The sequence below is a fragment of the Lates calcarifer genome, linkage group LG7_1 (assembly GCF_001640805.2).
Source record: "Lates calcarifer isolate ASB-BC8 linkage group LG7_1, TLL_Latcal_v3, whole genome shotgun sequence".
Taxonomy (NCBI): domain Eukaryota; kingdom Metazoa; phylum Chordata; class Actinopteri; family Centropomidae; genus Lates; species Lates calcarifer.
In genome coordinates this window covers 12,552,911-12,572,956 of record NC_066839.1, presented here as the reverse complement: position 1 = coordinate 12,572,956, position 20,046 = coordinate 12,552,911, and the positions used below count along the sequence as shown (strand labels likewise).

At 41.0% G+C, this 20,046-nt stretch overlaps 1 protein-coding gene across 1 annotated transcript in view; it reads right to left on the bottom strand.

Annotated features, from left to right (window-relative positions):
• Window positions 1–417: 417 nt before the first annotated feature.
• The window catches only part of si:ch211-278j3.3 (E3 ubiquitin-protein ligase RNF19B), a 24,981-nt gene continuing 5,352 nt past the window's right edge, over window positions 418–20,046 (bottom strand). The window contains 10 exon segments of the mRNA XM_051071902.1: window positions 418–2,263; window positions 2,354–2,603; window positions 2,755–2,886; window positions 5,501–5,615; window positions 6,185–6,347; window positions 8,787–8,934; window positions 9,163–9,368; window positions 12,867–13,036; window positions 13,038–13,358; window positions 14,148–14,764. Coding sequence (XP_050927859.1) covers window positions 1,978–2,263; window positions 2,354–2,603; window positions 2,755–2,886; window positions 5,501–5,615; window positions 6,185–6,347; window positions 8,787–8,934; window positions 9,163–9,368; window positions 12,867–13,036; window positions 13,038–13,358; window positions 14,148–14,300 — 1,944 coding nt within the window. The 5' untranslated portion in view covers window positions 14,301–14,764 and the 3' untranslated portion in view covers window positions 418–1,977.

The window sequence follows — 20,046 nt, the reverse complement described above, 5'->3', positions numbered from 1 at the left end:
CTATCTTTTCATATTGTCCTCTAAGTTCCTCTCTTGTGAATTAGTGGATAATTTTTCCTACTTGAGACTAAAAAAATAAATAAAAGAAAGGTTACAGAGAGTCACAGCAACACTTTGCTTCTGTTTTGGGGGTTACAAACCAAAAAGGTTGCATACCACCAGCCAACAACACCATAAACATAACCTGCAGCATTCCCTGTTTAATTCTGACTGGGGTTTTTGGTTGATTTTTTGGTGTTTTCTCTGTTGCCTGTCTGTACTCCTACTCCTAAGCTATACAGTAAAGGCATAAATGCCCTCTCTCAAGGAAAAGAAAATTTCCCACATGTGCCATATGAGGAAACCCTCCGAACACCACTTAAAACTTTTACTGGAGAAAAATAATACATTTCCGACACATACAACACATGCATTGCATTTTTGTCCTTCATGGTGAAATCTTTATTCCATTTCTCTCCACAACCCAGCACAGGTTATCATGTCACATCTGAGTTCATCTCTCACAAGTATTTCACACTCAGGAAGCTAAGCAGTGCATGTATAGTCATGTATTTCTCATAAATCATCTAGAAGGGGTTATTACAGTTTAGCCTGAGGTGGCATGCTGCTGTTTTAAATTTGGTGCTCTGTGATCATTTGAGAGGGCCTTTAGTTTATTAGTTTATATTTAATGTCCTCAGCAGTGCACATCACTGCAGCTACACTGACTGCTGTGTGTATGTGTGTGTGTGTGTGTGTGTGTGGACATATGTGTGTGTGACTGTGTATGTGAACATGTACGTCTTGCTTGTGTGTGTGCGTATATGTGTTATCCTGGTTACACAGCAAGTAGTATAATCATGCAGCTATTTTTAAAGTTGAGACACTTCCAAGTGCAGTGTTGCTGCCATGTTGTTGTCTCTAATGCAAGTTTAGTATCTGCATTAGAATGAGCATTTTTACAATCTAAAGCAATGTCTCCCTCTATGGTTTAGAGGGAAATAGCCCCTTAAAGGCTACAAAGCTGCACTAACACAATGAAAACGTGACATTGCCCCTTATCTGCTTCCATGGAAGACTGTGGATCTGTGATTAATAGTTATAATTCATGGTATTTATAAGCCCTCCAATCAATTCAATTCAAACAATCACCGCCATAATGTCACAGAGCATCTCTGAATCCAGTAAGAGAACAGTTACAGGCTTGAGCAGTTTCCAGATGTCATTTTCCAGCTGGACTTCTTTCACAGGGGAGGAATCGAACAGTGCAGCATGCGTCGTCTGTTTAAAATAGCCCAATTCGAGTGTGAACACTGCATCCTTAAGTTCTGGACAAATTCTTTAAGGTAGAAAAAAGAAATCATCTGACTGTCTTGCAGCATGGCTTGGGAAGTGTTTGATATTTACTCACTGACAAAGACAGTTGTTAGATTCTTAACCCCCCCCCCCCATAAAACAAATCATGCTTGTAAGGGTTTCTTTATTTGTAAAGGGAGAGGGAGGAGGGAGGTGAGGTCACTAAAAGGAGTATAAGAGTACAGCCAGACGAAGAGAGGGCTTCATGAAATAGATTTATAATAGAGGGGGAGTAAGGTAGTTTTTTTCAGAAAGGACCACAGAGGGAAAAAAACAGACTGAACTAGTTGGCTAACATGCTCTCAGTCACTTCTGTTTTAGATTCACTGATGGGTGCTATCCCGTCTGCTTTACAGTTTATTCCCCCTCCAGTTGTCATGTCATGGTCTCATGCTTTGTCTCATACACACACACTCACACGCTCTCATCTTTTCTCATTTGCTCTCTCTCTAAACCCGCATCTTCCTTTAGAGGCTGGAGCTAGAAGGCATCTGGTGGGAGGGCCCGTCTTGGAAGCAGGAGGCGGCCTTGGCCAACGATTTTCAGGTCAGTCCAGTGACACGTCAGCTCGTGGATTTGTTTATTTTCCAATAAACCTGACTAAAATCTTCAACCAAGTGCAAAGCCTGCACCAGGAGGACCTCATACACCATCTATGTCAAATACTGGGAAACCTGTCCCTTCATCTCTTCCTGCCACCTCCCCTCCTGGTTTCTCTCTTCCCTCCTGCTCCTCTCCTTTCCCTCCTCCCCCCTCTCGTCTTTCTTCCAGTTCTGAGGCACACAGGTAGTCTTGGGACTGGGACTGCGGGTGTCCCAGAGACTCTGCTGACAAGCTTCTGCTAGACAGGATGCTACTTAGGCTGGACTGGCGGGCGCCTCTGGGGTGGGTCTCAATTTCCACACGAACCTCAATATTGGTTCCTTCCCTGTGGTGACAACAGACGTACACAGAGGCATCAACATAGGGACGTTATAAGAGACGTCATAAACAGAGGAAATCCAGAAGCAACATTTACCTCAGAGGAAGCGCTTGTGTGTCGTCGAGCTTGCTGTCAGGCACAATAACCACCTCGCAGTCTGATGGGCTGTCCTGCTCGGTATATTCATGGCGTTTTGCAGCTTCGTCCAATCCCGCATAGCTATCTAGGTCTGGGGGCGAGGTGCTCGTACTTGGGAGGACACCCACTTCCTGTACACTGACTCTGACTTCCTGGACGCTGGTGTCGCTGAGCGTTGGGTTGTTCTGACCCGTCCAGTGGTCACTGACTACATGAGAGAATAGAAGATCTATAAGAGAAGTTGAAACTTCATCAGATTAGGCCGTGCTTCAGAGCGAAAATCACAACTCAGCACTAACGTAAATTATGTCAGCACTTGACCTAACCTAAAGTTTACAGTGACTGAACTCTGCACTCACAGCTGGCTAAGTCCTCCAGTTGGATTTTGTGTGTTTCAGGGGGTTCACTCTGTGGTCGACACCACCCATTCCTACAGAGTGACATGGGGACCACCCCATAGACATAAGTCAGCATTAGCGGTACACCCACACCTGCAGGAAAATGGAAAAGCTTTTGAAACAAATTCATAATTCATGATATCAATATAACCATTTGTGTAAAACCATCTTTTAGTAACATATAAACGGTTATTAAAAGAGTATCGCTGTGATTTAGTACTGCACCCCAATAAAGTTAAGGGGCCTTGCAAGAGAGACTGTTAGTCCTTAGTATGGGTCAGGCTCAGAAAACACAGGAAAGTTCCCATAATGCAACGTGCCACTATATTTCAATAAACCTGCCTTCCCTGGTAAATCTTCTTTTCTGTCACTATCAACATCAAGTTAGTAACAAAAACTTCTTGTAAAACATTTCTAGTGTTCAAGTTTGATCCATGCAATGTAATTTCATTCATTTTTTCTGGATAGAACTCACTGTGACTAGTAAATACGTTTTAACATTAATAGCTTTTATGTTTCATGGCATTTTAAATTTGCTGAGTGCACCTTTAAAGAGTTGAACATTTTCACCATATAATTGCAATAATCCACAACAAACACAAGGGGGAGTCCCTCCTGCCTCACTCTGGATTAGACTGAAGCTTACAGTACACATGGAGTTGAAAAGATTTTCTTGGCATCTTCACCTCTGCATTTATGCAATTGTGTGAGTCCAAATAAAGCTATTTACATTCTCATAAATTATGTATTTCTACATGTTTGTGAGGTGCCAAGCAAGGGATCTATTTCCCTGTGAGCTTTTAAGTCCATTCCTAATTTAATTATTTCCTCTTCCTGATTTTTGTGAGCCTTGATTACTCTTGTCATATTATATCTAATTCATTATAAGTCTGTTTTATAAGTTTTGAAACCTCTGTGGGGTTTTTTTGTTTGTTTGTTTTGCTACCTTGGCCAGAATGCCATTTCCTGGTTGTATGATAAGATTATAGATGTAATACGTTGAGAGGTGGAAAGACATCCCTGCTGTGGACATCTGAAAAGTCACAGAATATTATTTTATTGGTCCTGTCCATTTTCCTCTGACAACATGGGTTGTGAATACATGGCTTTTCTCTCTCTAAACTTGATTGTCAGAGTTTCCTTAAATGCACCAGAAAGAAACACAGTTTGTGCATTGGCAGGATACAATAATTGTGAAATAACAATTAAGTAATGGATAAAATTATCACTGTGATGAATCACCTGTTTTTAAGTCAAAATGAGAATACTGCAGTGCATGCCCACACTGGCAAAGTCAAATTTCATTTCACAGCTTCAATTTTCTCCCCACTCTCCTCCATAACCTTCACAAAAGTGCTTTTAACAAACCTCCAAACTGGATGAGCAGCAGCCTCCCTATGCTGTGTGATTATGCAACCTGTGATTGAGATAGGAATTTGGGGACACAAAGAGAAGTGCCGACCAAACAAAGGGACATCATTAACACAGCGGGAACACTGGGACACTATTGGACTTAGCAACAGGGTGAAACCAGGGCAAGAGGATGAGCCTGCCAGCCAAACTGCTCACAGAGAGAGAGAGAGAGAGGGATGGACGCAGGAGACTGTGAGTATGTCTGTGTGTGTGTGAGTCAAAAAAGAGAGAAACAAACAAGACAAGGGAGCTGTGACTGAAATATGAGAAACAAAATAACAACTCAAGAGCTGCGAGAGCACAAAAACAGAAGCGATATGAGGAAACATATGAGGGAGAGAAAGAGCCAGAGAGAAAAATGAAACTGAAGGGGCGTAGAGACAGCAGGGAGGGATACACAGGGGCAGGAGGTGAGGATGAGGAGTACAGTGTGGCTAAATATGTGTTTGAGTGTGTTGTGCCGAAGGAGGGCACATCAGTGTGCGGTATAGTGATGGTTGTGACACTGCAGAGGAAAGCTGAGAAGCTGACAAAGCCTTAAGGATTTCTGTCACAGCCACGAATGTTACCTACAGTAGGAAGTGGAATGAGTCATCAAAATGTTACTTTGCACTGTGAGTGTCTGTGTGGTAATGAAATCAAGTGGTACATTTGCATACAGAAACCTAGTTTGTGACTATTCATATGGCTGTACACTAAAAGTTTTAATGAATTATGTGTATAACTCATGATTTATTAAAAGACTAGTCTGGCATTTTAGGATATCTGCATGCGAATCAGTGAGGTTTAGAGATGCATGCAAGTTGGCCATTTTTTGTGCTAAGCTAAATTAGCTGGCTGCTGGTGACAGGATGTGTGAGTGGTTTTCTTCATATAACTCATGTCAAGAAAGCACTAAGCATATTTCACAAAATGTCTAACTATTCCTTTATATTTTAGGTATGTGTAGCATGTGAGCAAGTGAGTTTCCCGCTCTTGTTGATCCTATAGTCTTATATCCCAGACAACCAGAGTGCTGCTCTAACCCTCCATGGAGCATCTTTATCTTTAATGACTTTTTGATCCACAGCCTCAGATGCTGAATGTCTGATAGAACTACAGCTTAATATTCAAACAGAGAAATATCTTAAATCTGCATATTTAGCATATAAGGTCTCTTTGGTGTCAGAGATAAAGTGCTATGTTTCGCAAGATTATGGATATTTTATGTACTTTCTTACAACTAAGTGTACACTTAAATTACTCCTCTCAGTGTGCAGGACAGAAAGCGGCCATGTTGTTGTTTGCCCCTTACCCACAGTGACAGCTGCTATGACCGGCGACACAAAGACGGACATCATCACCCCACTCGCCACAGTCAAGTAGTGCTTGCTTCCTGAGATATTGTTTTTCTTACAGCGACCATGGACCTGGAAGGTAATAAATAAAACGTAAATTAGATAATGGCAATTTAATTTGTTCTGGTCGTTGTTGTTCTCATTCTGTGCAACCACTTATTCCTGTCACTCATTCATAGCCACGAATAAATGCATCCCAGCATGCATGAGGGGAAAGGAAAACAGCCCGCAAGGGGTCACCGGGCTACCACAGTGTTCTACCACAAAGACAGACAAACACTTTCACTCCTAATGACACATTTAGTTGCAATTTAGTTGCCATTAGGTGAGCCATTAGTTTACAATCCACCTGACCTGCATGATGTGCATGATGATGTGTTCAAAAGTGATTTCACATCTGTTGATTACATGCAAATTAACAGGATTTCAGGAATCATTTACACACTGATGTTGGCAAACGTGTGTGTGTCATTTAAAAACTGAAATCCTTTTATCTCATTCAGATTAATTTGTTTACAATGAATGTCTCTTGAGAGCCACATGGGAACATTTTAGATGTACTGCACAGTCCCACAAAAAGAAAGTGAATCTACTCGAACCGGAGATTTCCCATGAGACAGTTTTTACTGACTGATTTGTACCTTTCGGCCCATGTAGATTGGTATGCCCACAATGATGACTGGGATGGCAATGCCCGCTATAAGGGAGATGACCACTGGTGCTCCGAGCAACATGCCCACCTGCCACAGTACCTTGCGGGTTTGCGACCATGGCTTCTTCCCCCAGAATGTACATCCTGAGGGACTGAGACACACAGGAGACACGAGAGGGGAGATCAGCTAAGAGTTCAAATAACTCTAGTGCAGATTTCAGGGAAAAAAAAAAACATCCTATGGTAAGAAATGTCAGTCTCTCTGTTCAGTCCACAGATATTGGATGGATTACCTAGAAATTTTGTACATATGGTCCCCAGAGGATGAATTTTCCTCTTTTCCTCTTGTTCCTCTTGTTCTACCATATGGTTGAAATGTTTGGTTCTGAATCAAACATCTCAAATAACAAATCCTGAATGGACATTTGCTACGGATAGGAGGTCAAATTCTCATGACCTTAGTGATTCCCCTACTTTTTCATCTAGCACCATTATCAGGTCAATATTTAGTTTTATTTATTTTTTAATATGGTGGTTTATGATGTCAATAAAACTAATAAACTAATTAAACTCAGTCTCAGTTTTACTTTTTTGTGCTAATTAGCAAATGTTAGCATGCAAACAGTTTAAGGTAAAACACTGAACCTGGTCAATATTAACTGCTAAACATCAGCATGCTAGCATAGCATTTAGCTCAAAGCACCACTGTTTCTAAACGCCATGGCTCTAAGTCTTGTTATCACCTCATTAACACAGATTTCTGGTTTTACCCAAGCTTCATACTTAACATATATAGTATGTATACATACACACACATAGACATACTCATAATCATCACCGTAAACACTATGACCACACAAGCATTATCATCATGTAGGTCGTGACCTCTCATATGGCTTCAAACAACTTTGGCACAAACATGAAACACTTTTGAATGATTCTTTTTTTGAGGAACAAGTGAAATAAATGAGCGCGGACAACATGACGACATTAGCAGCCTGTCTCATTGCACTGTTGATGATCTCATCTGCATTTATCATTTTATCTCTTTGAATTACAGCCATTTGCAGCGATTCACAAACTCATTTTTCTAGCATACTGCTTTTAGAGAAATGCAAATGCCTTGTTATTTAAGTCTGTTTACGGGGAGTCAATATTCTGTCATCTGATATGACTTCAGGTACAATAAATGTCGCCTCAAGTGTTACTTTAATTTAGTATCAGCCTGTGGTGTTGTTGTGTAATTTAAACTGCCAAGGAAAACAGTACAACACTGACTAATGCTGTTTGGTCTTAATCAAGCAGCAATTAACTTGTAGGAACAGCAGTGACAATATAAGGAACACAAACAGCACCTTAGGGCTATGCTATTTCTCAGAGCATGTGTTTGTGTTCGAGCAGCAAATGTCACTTAGGGATTCTAAAAAGCCTGAGTGGGGGAATCATGGTGAGATATTATGGCTGTGCTCTGAAGTTTCAGATCTGCTGTGAGATGGTAAAAGCTTTGCCCTTCTCTAGGACGTTTACTGTAATTTGTAGTGTGAAAGACAGACTAGGGTGAGGGAGGAGGAAAGGCGGGGGGTGGGGAAGTATGGGGGAAAAGCAGGAGAGAGAGAGTGTAAAAAAAAAACAATGCAGCTCATGCCCGGCAAGAGCACCAGAAACATTAAAATGATCTATAAAATCGTTCACACGAGGTGGTTCTAAAATGGACCTCGGCCTAGCGGGAAGATTACACTGTTTCTTCAAATTTACCTAATCAGCTTGTAGCTTCAGTTACATATTCTGCCGCATTGGAAATATGGAGACTGATAGAGCAGATAAACTGATGACAAGGCAGCAGTGACTCCCCTCCAGAACTGGGAAAGTCAATGAAAGCTCAGACGAACAGTTTAAAGCAGCGCAGCCACTAAACAATGACATACTGTATGTGCTCTGCTGACTTGACCAGTTTTTTTTTTTTTTTTAATCTCAGACTGCTAAAAAACCTACAGTTGGAATAAAGGGTTGAATACAGGTATATTAATTTTAGTGAATCCAGTTATGAAGGTCCTTTAGGATGAAGTGAAGTATCTTACAAATGCCAGAGTTGGACTTGTGCCATCGAGCATTTTCACCTCATGCTGTTGTGCTGGGATCAAATTCTGCTGTTCTTTCTGTTGTGTTTTTGTGCAGTGCTTTCACTGAACAGGTCACAAAAAGCAAGATAGGTCATTGTAGGGCTGCAACTAATGACCCATCCATCCATTTGCAATACTGCCAACACTCTGAGGGTTTCAGGGGGGGCTGGAGTCAATCCCAGCTGACATTGGGTGATAGGCAGGGAACACCCCGGACAGGCTGCCAGTCTATCAAAGGGCCAACTGCAACTAATGATTGTTTTCATTATAAATTGCTGTCAGGTATTTTTTCTTATAAATCTTTTGGTTTAAAATACTGAAAATAATTTGAGGACCTGGCAACTGCTCAACATTTTTGTCTGATAAATAACCTAACTGATGTTTTGATTATTAAATCCATTGTAAAATGTATCACTAGATGTGGGCATGTGGTCGTGTATGTTGGTGTGTTCATGAGCTGACTGCGAACACCTGAGGTAGTGCACATCGGTGATCTCCTGCATACAAAGCCAGCAGAACTGACAGGCACACACAGTGCAGTTCATACGGTTACAGCTGCCATCATTGGTCTTCATGATGTAGGCACCACAGCGAGGGCACGCTTTGATCTCCTCTGCATCTACACAGCAACAGAGTGAACAGAGCCAAGAAATGTCAAAGGGGATGTTTTTACGCTCCTGCTTTTCTACGGATTAAACAAACAAGACATAACATGTTAATTAAGGAGCTTTAGAGGTGCTCGGAAGCGGCTTTTGTTACCGCTGGAAAGAGCCCAAGCTAGCCGTTTCCCCTTGTTAAAAGATATCGGACACTGAGACGAAAGCAAACAGGAGCTTTTCCTTCCTACCTCCTCCAGGTTCTTCATTGAAGACGTATAGCGTGGAGGCATCATTGCCACCCGAGGTGTGGCGGGCTCGCTGACGCCGGGCCTGGTCACACGTCTGGTTGGGGTGCCACAGCTGCCGGCAGTGGTAGCAGAACTCTGTGTCGCATCCCTCGCGGCCACAGCTCAGCTTGGGACACTCCGCACAGCCATAAGCTATCACTGCATAGCTGAGGAGAGAGAGAGAGAGAGAGAGAGAGAGAGAGAAACGGACATGATTCATACGATAGCTGATTCCTGGGAGGGCGGTTTACGGGGGCGGGGGAGGGGGGTTCTTGTTGAAGGTCACTTCAGCAGGCATCATGGAGGTTTCAGCCCAGGTTGGACTGGATGTTTGAGACGGGACTCACAGTGACTGCAGTGACTCATTTAAATATCACAGCTTTGGTTGGATGACTGGAAAATCTAACACAATGGCTCTCAAATCTACTGCCTTGTATTGTTTTGCTGTTCAGCCTGGTGAAGCTGAATTGTTCATTGTTATCTTTGCTCACAAGCAGCACATTTGTTGACTGTGTGGCTCAGTGAGTCACAATTCAAAGAGAGATACAACTATCTGTGGGACTGGCTTCCAGAGTTCAACACCTGAACCAGGAATAAATTCCATCCTCAGATCTTGAGCAGTCTTTATGATGATGACACAAAGCCTGATGCCTGTGGACCTACTCTCACTCCTGAGAGGGGATATTAACATAACTTTTTAATATTCAAAAGATCACGTGATTAATGATCAAATGTCAAGAGAGAGTAACTGTGAGTGATTCACAGGCCACAAGGGTCCAAGTGGTGCTGCTCTGCTGTGAAGTATTTAAAAAAGCTCCACCAGGGTTCTTCCTAAAAGTCGAAGGATCAGAAAAAATGAAGGCCACACACACACACACACACAAGGATAATTACACTGCTGCCTGGATCCACATTTGGTGTCAAACTAGATTTGAACTGACTGTGTTTGATTCTAAGTTTTGGCTGAACAACAAAGCTGATTTTTCTAATGTGGACCTGGTTGTGCATGAAAACATTTCCAGGTATCAGCGAGTGTCTTTATCAAAGGAACCAGTGATAATTGGCATCACGCAAAGATGTTTTAGCAAGTTCTGACAACATAACACTGGCAATGCCACAGGCGGCTGACACCATTCAAATCAAACTGTACTTGTTAGGCAGCGCTGCACTTTTATATCTTGTTTGTGTAATATAGATCATAGATAGATCAAAGTTTTAACAAAGCCTTTTGCAAAACACATGCTTACATAGAAATCAATTCTTAAACATCCCCTCAGACATGGTTTAAGACATCTAAAACACTCTGCTTTGAAATATTTGTGACTGATATTATCTATTTTAAAAAAGCATATTGACGAAGCAAACAATTTGAATGATTGAAATCAATTTCTGCTTTTCCCTCATTAAAAAAGTGCAGATTCTATAAATATGTGAATCATTTTGGGTTTCAAAAGTTTAATGGCTGGACACAAGATGTCTCCTACTTCACTCAAATGTTCATTCATTACACGAATTATTCAATTTAACTTAGATTTAAGGTCACCACAGAGGAACTTTCCACCTCATTCTGCACATCAGTGGTTGACTGGAGGGGGACTTTAAAGGTACCCTGGGGAGATTCTGGCCACTAGTTGCACTGTGGAGCAAATGTTTTCATGAGCGGATGCCCTGCTTTGTTTATATCTAGTGCACCTGCCAGTGGTTTCGGGATGTTCTACTGATTGACAGCTGGTGGTGGGAACACACCAAGGATCATACAGCAGCGGCGCCATAGGAAAAGGCAGGGAGGAGGTAGGATGTTAGCCAATGTAAACATGGATGTAATCAAAACAAGTCAAGTGAAAATATGTTTTAAAAAAATCAGCTTTTGTAAATGTTTTACGGGGGAAGAAAACGATTTCAACATGTCTGCTCAAGGACACACACCATTTATTTTGGTGGGGAACACTGAATGTAAACATACTTTTGTTTCTTTACCAAAAAAAATCCCCTAGACTACCTTTAATCTGGTAGGTATTTCAAAATGAGAAAATGTAGAAGGCATGTGGTTGAAATTCATTATGACTGATATACAATAAAGCTTACTCAAACATCAAACTCAAATAATGTTGGATGCAAGTGCAATTATTTGACATTAAGACAGGCACAGAAAGTGTCTGCCAGCAACACTGAAAGATTTTGTCACATTTTGCTACACATTCTCAAAACCAAGATAATCTCCAGCTAAGCTCCTGTCACTAAGACCTCGAGGAATGTCTGTATGTCGGGAACATGGGAATACACAAACCATAACTGTGAATGAATGGTTTACATAATGGGTCAGCACTTCAAAAGCTTTGCTCTCTGGGAACTATTAATCAGATACAAATGTATACACCACTACAGTTACCTCCACTACACTGTTTTTTTTAAACATATCTAAATTGTGTGATTTTTTTGTAGCTACTTTGGAAATCTGATCTCTTGTTTCTCTGTTATATTTAATTCACCACAGCATCAGGCAGATTGGCATATTGATTTTTGCTCCATTCATTCATCATGACTGGGCTGTGAGCTCTGACAGTTTGGGGAGACAGACAGTCTACCGCTGAGTCCTGAACCCTGGTGCATACGTGCTTTTGACCACAAATATCCACTGAACACACACACACACACACACACACACATTATGATTTCCCATCAGCAGTCCTATCCCGTTACCCATCCATGAACATTAAGGTGATACGGCATTAGATCATTGTCTGTGCATGTTGTAAACACCAACAGCAAAGACACAAGTTAACATGTCTTGTGGTTGCATTGTATTGTGGTCTATCGAAGCATCTCTGACTCGTCAACATTGGATTTCTCCCTGTATGATTTATGATGATGTCCTAAATCGATTCTGCAATGAAATCACATTGTAGCTGTGCTTTAAACATCCCTATGTGACGTAATGTAATCCACATTTTAGCCAGTTATCCTCAGGGAACCAGAATAATGGTCCATGAAATGGCAGGCACATCACAATAATCATTTTTTAAGTGTTGTTGTAATAAACTGATTAAAGGTGAATTGTTCCTTTAACTCCCGATGCAACATGTAACCTATTTGGTGCTGCAGCATATAGATTCTTGAAAAGCTGTAATTAAAAAGAGAAAGAGGCTTTCTTCATTATTTACAACCAGTTCTGTTTTGTTCCAGGATCTGCAAAAATATAATGGTGTCATCAACATTTTAACAGCCTTGGGATGCATGTAAACTCAGACTGAGCTTTTGCTTGCTGTCAGTTCAGCTTTTCAAAGTCCAATCAATCATTCTGACAGTGAAGAACTGTTCATGGTTGTGTCTTGTAACATAAAGTCTGTGGTGGAATGACAGGGTTTTGACAAGGGCTGTCATATTGTAGGGCTGGATTAGGGCTAATTGTTTTTTTAAGGAAATTACAGCACAGTGAATTGCGACTGTGTGAATCAATATGTTCATAAAAATACATTTTCCTACAAGCTTAAACACTCCAGAGCAGACATTATTTTTTAATTTTCTATGCCTTATGTTCTTCCCTATGCAATTATCTTCTCTCTGTGGAGTCAGTTGACTAGTTATCTACTAAAAAGGACACTAATGAGTTTGAAATGAAGTGTAAATACAGTGTGATCAAACCTGTCTGGAAGTCTGATTCTCACCTGCAGTCAGGCGCTGGGCACCAGCGTGTGTCTGGATCAGCAGCTAGAAAACGCCTCAGCTGGTACTCCTCAAACCGCTCCAGCAGCGCCCGGTCATCCAGGATGGCCCGGACGTCCAGCGGCGCCAACGTCTCGGGGCACTGCGGGCACGCGATGCCCACCCTGCTCTCCAGATATCTCAATGCGCAGGTACTGGCGGAGGCAGTCGGAGCACGCTCGGTGAGAGCAGGAGGTGAGTCGCGGGAAGTGGCAACGTGGTTGACTGAGCAGGCACAGTGGGCACTCCTCCAGGTGCTCATCCAATAGCTGCTCCTGGCTGGAGGAGGAGAGGGATAGGACGCCCGTGGAGCCACTGCTGCCCCCGCCCACACACTCGGCCGTGGCGGCACCGTCCTCGCCCGCCTCAGCCGCTGCTGGTGGACCTCCTCCTTCTCCTCTTTCTGCTCCAGAAACTCTTGATTCTCCAGCCTCTTCTGCTGTGATGCTGATGTCCTGTGAACAATTACAGAGCTGGTGATTAACCAAATCCAATCATGTGCATTAAAAATGTCCTCATGAAAGGGGTGAAACTGAGAGACGGATGACTGTGAGAATATTTTGCTGCTGTTCTCCAAAAAAAAAAAAAAGTTTTATTTTAAAAGCTAACTAATAAATAAAAGAAAACGCAGCATCCTCACATTTATGCTGAAAATCAGTTTAGGTGAGTGTGTACGTAGGTGGATATTTATTCTCTTTGGTCTACTTAGTTTCTTGGCAACATAATTTCTAAAAATTACCAATTAATTAAATAAACACACTAATGGATTTGGGCTATAACAGTACGGGAGAGGGAGGAAGCAAGCAGAGGGTAAAACATTCAAAGTTAATGATTTGCAGCCTCTGTTCAGGTTCTTGTGTCTTACACAACAATTAGTGAGACGTTCAGATTTCAGTATTCTAAAGCACCAAAACTATGCATCTAAAGTGTATAAGAATTACCTCTAAAATGTATATGAATAACAGAAAATAAAAATATGAGCATAGATATAGAGGGATGATTAACAAAAAATAAGCATATATATTTATATGTCTCATGTGCTGTATTTTTCACTTAAAATGGAGTGTGTGTTTACAAAGCTAGCACTAACTCACAAAAAAGGCTTATTAATGGACTTATAAAACTAAAACTCAAACTGGAACACAGAAAAACCAAGATCAAACACCTACAGGAGTAAAATAGAAAGAAAACTATAGTAGAAATAAAAGTATTTAATGTGCGATTACTTCCTCACACATCCTCACCTGCTCTGGATGCTCGCTGGGGGTCAGGGTGATGGCCACCTCCTCTTTGGGCCAGGCTTCCACGGGCTTCTCGGGCCGCGGCTCTGATTTGGGCTTTCTGCTGAAGAAGTTGAGGAAACTCAGCGGCCCCGTCTGCTGCTTGGGCCTCTTCATGGTCTGGGACTAGAGCAGGAGCAGCAGCTGAGGAGGGCAGGCCAACCGACCATGAGCGGGGTGCAACTGTGCGTGCGTGAGCGCAAGAGCGAGTACGTGTGTGAGATGGTGTGTGTGTGTTGGCACAAGTGCGTGTATGTGTGTGTGTGTCTGGGTGGGCGGGTGAGCACTGCGGGCTCTCACAGCTCAGAGTCTCGGAGCTGGACGGCTGCTCCACTGTATGAAGGAGGAAGAGCAGGAGAGATGGAGAGGATGACAACAGGGAGGAGGTAATCCCTGCCCGAGGGGAACATCACTAACTTGGAGCCTCTCCGAGGTCTGGTCATGTGGTTTACTTTGTCTCTTCGGTTTTCTTTCTCTCCTCCACCTCCACTGCAGTTCCCTCTCAGTCTGAGCTAGTCCTGAACTGGCCAGCACTCTCTCATCATTTTAGGCCTCTTCTTCGCTGATAGCAGTCCCTTTCACTGGAAACAAAAATACAATCATGACAGTCAATTACAAACAGGGCTCTCTGATGGCATGTTGTCATTTTGTCATACAATATTTTAAAGCCCCTCCTTGAAAAGTGGAGCTGCAAAATGCATGAAGCCAGGCGATGATTCAGTATAATTATTATCTTGATGATTTCATTAAACTGTGTTATAGCTACAGAAAATATTGTTGTCCAATTACTCCAAGCTAAATGCAATTAAAAACTAACATAATGATTACTGAAGGTTTTATTTTACACATTTAAAGAGTTATGTCCAATATGATCCATTACAGCAGAACAAGATTCATCAAATTTATATGTAAAAATGCATACATTTTCTACATTATGATATACACTGAGATCTTGATATTTAGAAAAGGATATTAGTTTAATATTGCAATATTGATCTTAGTCAGTGTTTTTTTTCTTCCAGAATATATTCAGTTTAGTTTTTTACATTTCCTTAATTATTTTTATTCTTGTGTACTACTGAATAAATAAGTCTCTAAAAAAGTAAGACAGTGATTTTACTTCTTCAGGACTCAAATGATTAAAATATCGCTATAGCAAGAAAAAAAAAACACTGTTTAGTTTGAACTGATGTCGAAATATACAACTGTCAACAAGGTTGCAAGTTTGACATTTTGTCATTTTAAGGGGTCATAGGCCAAAAAGGTTGGGAACTGATGATCTAAACCAGATTGTCCGGCCCAACATCAGTACCATATTCCAAATTTACCGTATAATTAGCCACAGCTTGCTTTTAGTCACATCTGCAGTCATGTTCTCTTCTGAGCTTTGGTTTTCTTTTGAACATTTTTTATGTAGCGAAACCTCTCTGTGAACCCCATGTACATGAATATAAATGTCTTCCATGAACTTTTTCCCTCTGGCTGCAAATTCAAATCACGATCACGAGGAGTTTTACACAAAAACACAGATAGCTCAATCTGCACTATAATGTTTCATTTGTTATATCTTCATCATTAGTAACTTATTCATAATTAATTACTGCAAAACTGCTCCACATAAAAACATTTTATTGTGTGTTAAATAGTACATTCAGTCTAGTCTAGGTCTAGGTTTTGTTTGTACACAGAGACTTAAGGCCTGACCAGACCTGACACCAAATGACATTTACTTGAAACCAAAGCAGAGCAGGAATTCATTTTGAGATTTGACCTTTCAATAATGTCACAAACACAGCAATTCATGAAATAAGCTGCACCGTTTGACTCTTAGATCTCTTTCTTAAAACCCCCAGAGAGTGTCTGATATGAAATAAAAATTTGGAGGTTTGGATCTCTCCTTCTTGTACAGCCTGAGACATGAGCAGTAATGTCACAGCCGTGAGACACGGAGAAGCAGATGGATGAGAGAACGTTTTCGCAACCGGTTTGACAGAAAGAATCGGGAGGGGAGGTAGAGAGGGTGAGGGTGAGGCAGGGGAGAGGCGGTGATAGACAGCACAGACAAACTCATTCTGTCTCCATTAGGCAGCAGCGAGCTTTCATAATCAGGCCCAGAGAGCAAAGAGAGCATGAGGTGATTCAGACCAATTAAAATAGCTGTCTCCATATCAGCACTACGTCAAATCGGACCACGGAAGACAACATGAAATACGATATGATTATAGATCATCATCTGTCTTAAGCTCTACAACAGTCTGGTCTTATCTGATTGTGTAATAGCAGAAAAGGTTAAATGTATGATCTCTAAAAGAAAAGCACTTTTTAAAAATTTGAAATCAGCGGCGATGGCCAGAGGCAGGGTATATCTACAGGAGCTACTATATGCTTCATCATTCTTTAAAAAGGGATGCACAGAGAATCTGGATTTATGTAACACTGCAGTGCCTAACCTGCCCTCTTGCACAGAGACTGAGAGTTAGCATAGTATTTGTATTCCAGTCCTGTGGATATGTTAAAATTGACATGAACAGCAGGCTCTTCTTGCAGCAGCACATCATTATATATGGTAATTTAAGAGTAAAGAAAAGACATCCCTTCCCTTTGAGAAGTTGGCACCATAAACTGATGATTAGATGATGCAAGTTTTTTCCCCTCCTGTTGTAGCTACACTGGAAATGCTGTATTTTTGCTGTGATACAGTTTGGCCAATAAACCATAAAATAACAACGGGTACAGAAGAAATATTACACACGATAAACAAGGTAAAAGAATACATTTGATAGTCTGTTTCCAACACAAATTTGTCTGGTGTACTTCTAATAAACTAGAGTAATACAAACTGGCTAGATGAATGGCGCTTGTGAAGCTTTCTGTTTCACACAGAGGATACAATGACAAGGTCACAGCCACAGTGTCCATAGTATACAACTCTTTCAAACTGCTTCCTGTCGTGAAAAACCCAATTCAAGACCGAACAGTGATGGAAGACAGGATGACAATTTCAACTGCAGCCTTTTAATCTCTCTCTCTGTGTCACCTCTCCATTTAAGGATGACCACCCCACAACTGGACCGTCGGGTACAATCATCTTGAGTTCAGTTGTATTTGTTCAAAAGCTTCATGGGTGATTCTTTACTTCTCCCAGAATGTAGTAAGTGAAAACTGGTGTCCAAATCCCTCATGGAAAACTGTTTGCAGACAGCACAAAGCAAGAAATGTATTTCTGTGTTGAGTAAAGTCATCTGTAATTAAAAAAAAAAAAAAAAGAAACAGCACCCAAGCAACAATTTGAAAGTGTTTAGGTCTCCCACTACATGTTTTCACCAGACGCAGCTTCTCCTCTATTTTCTTCTTGGTAAGTAACTGTCACAGTGTTATATTTTTTATCTTAGTTGTGCATCTGCTTGAATTTTTCAAACATTCATATTCCATAGTCCCTAAGAATCCAAAGCATCAACCTCTGTATTGAAACATCACTGTGCTGTGGTTTATTTATGGGAATAATTCCCACACATGAAGACATCAAAAGCACACACGTAACACATTCAGAAGAGGCCAGTTTGCATGCCACGAACATACTGTCGCTTTGGTGGATCGATGCCCACACACTCACATATACACGCTCAAAGACACATTCACAGAATTGAGTGTTTTTAAATTACAGATCAGTGGGCTCCAGCCGGGACCTTATCGCTCTACGCTAAAGACAGATAGCCAAGTAATTAGACAACACAATTCATCCGTCTAATGACTTAGATAAGTTGTCGCTGTGAGGGGATGAAGTTTTCCATCAGAAAGTTCGGAATTAAAAGGGTCGTTTTTCAAGACCCTCACTTCTCCAGCAAGCAAAGGTAAAGCCGTTCATATGAAATCAGACCAGTGCAGAACATTAAATCAGCAGCATATAAAACCTCTCAAACCCCAAATGGTAAGTGACAGAAACCATACACACAAAAAAATAAACAACAAGGGAGTCCTGAGTTATTTAAGTACAAAGTTTGAAGTTTTACTAAAACCACGATTCGTTTTTACTCAGATATTTCACTGAATCCATTTTTGTAGAAAAACATACACAGTAAATTAAAGACAAAACTACACTCTACATATCATTATGTAACCATTGCATTTCTTTGCTAAAACTTTTTTTGTGTTTTGGCACCAAGGGACTGAATGTGAGCTGGGTCTGGTCCATGCTTCACTGTCAGATTCGACTACGATGCAGGGCTCACACTTGGGTCGATTTGGGCTGAGAGACTACACGACTCAGACTAGTTTCAGACCAGTTATGGCCACAAGAATCAAGTCAGTTTGACACTGTCAACAAAGTGCACCAAAGTAAGGCCAACGCTGTACGGAGCTCTTCTGACTACCTAAGTAGACTTACTTTTTTTTTTTCTTCCATTTATCGTAGATCATGTTCTTTCACTCCAATTGCCCTTTTCACAATCTGTGCAGAGCATCCTTACATTGTTATAGATCATCATCATCATCTTGAATCAAATCATCCATCCATCGAAAACTGCAGAAACAGAGACTACCTACACACACACACACACACATACACACACACACTCATTTGAAATATGTGGATGGAAATGGCAGAGGAAGCCTCTGGATAATGAGACACTGTTTGTCTTCTCCAACCAGCGGCTACGATATGAACACAATGAACGTTACTGTTTAGGGCTGACTCGAGAGCAGGGAAAAACTACTGTATACGGTGACGGGCAAAACTTGTAACAACAAAAGAGGCGATCACGGGACATCAAAAGCCAAAAGAATTCAGTGGGAGCATTCATTTGAACCTCTTTAACTTCTCTGACCCACCAAAAGGTCAGTCATCACAAAGATGTGTGTGTGTGTGGACAAAAAGTTCTTTGTTTAGTAACTGGTTACTGTAGCTACCAAATATTATGGAAGGCATGATAATACACAATATTCCAGTTTTCTTTAATCAAAAAAAGAATCATATAGCTTCAATGAAGTGTTGAGACAAGCAGATAAAAATGACTGTAGATATGTGATGTTGTCATATGACCCAGGTTTCCCCCTGATTTACAGGGAAAACTGGGGTTAACCTGGGTTAAAAATTGGATTGGATTGTTGAATTCACTAAACAAAGTGCAACTAAGGAGAGATAAAATACTACCAGTGTGATTTAAACACGTAAATCCAAAAACACCCAAGAAATGCAAGCAAAAAAACAAGCATCCAGGCTAATACATGAACTAATACTGAAACACACTCTTATATCTAAGGCATAATAATTCTTTTTAATGATCAAGTTAAGCAAACTTTATGACCTCTCTCTAAATATATTCAATAGTGAGACAGTAGGGAGTTAGAGAAAGGTCTTGTTCACTTTAGTGTAAGCACAAGGGAACATACAGTAGCTAACACTACCAAAGATGGACGCAGATGCTGCTCGGAAAGAGAGCACATCTTTACTTTACAGCTTAACAGTTTTCTTTACTCTCAAATGGCTGCATATGTGTGTGTGTGTGTATAGTATACCATGAAATGCTCCTGAGGCCACACTTAAAGATTTGACCTCCCTTCTTTATACCACAGGACCCCTTTGATGTTTCATACTTTGCTCCCTTTTCTAGAGAATGAACAATCCAATAAAACGGCCTTTACAGGAATTCAAATTCTTAAGGCATCTCAAGGGATTACAGGGAATTAAAGGACAAACACAAAATCCGTCCTAGAACTTTCTTTCTGTGCCAGAGAACAAATAAATCAACCTCCACAGGCGGAAATTCTTCACCTAAATATCAGAGTTAAAGACTTTGAGTAACTGCCACAAATCTGTGAATATACATCAAGATGTGTCATATTTGTGCAGTAGTGAATGAGAGAA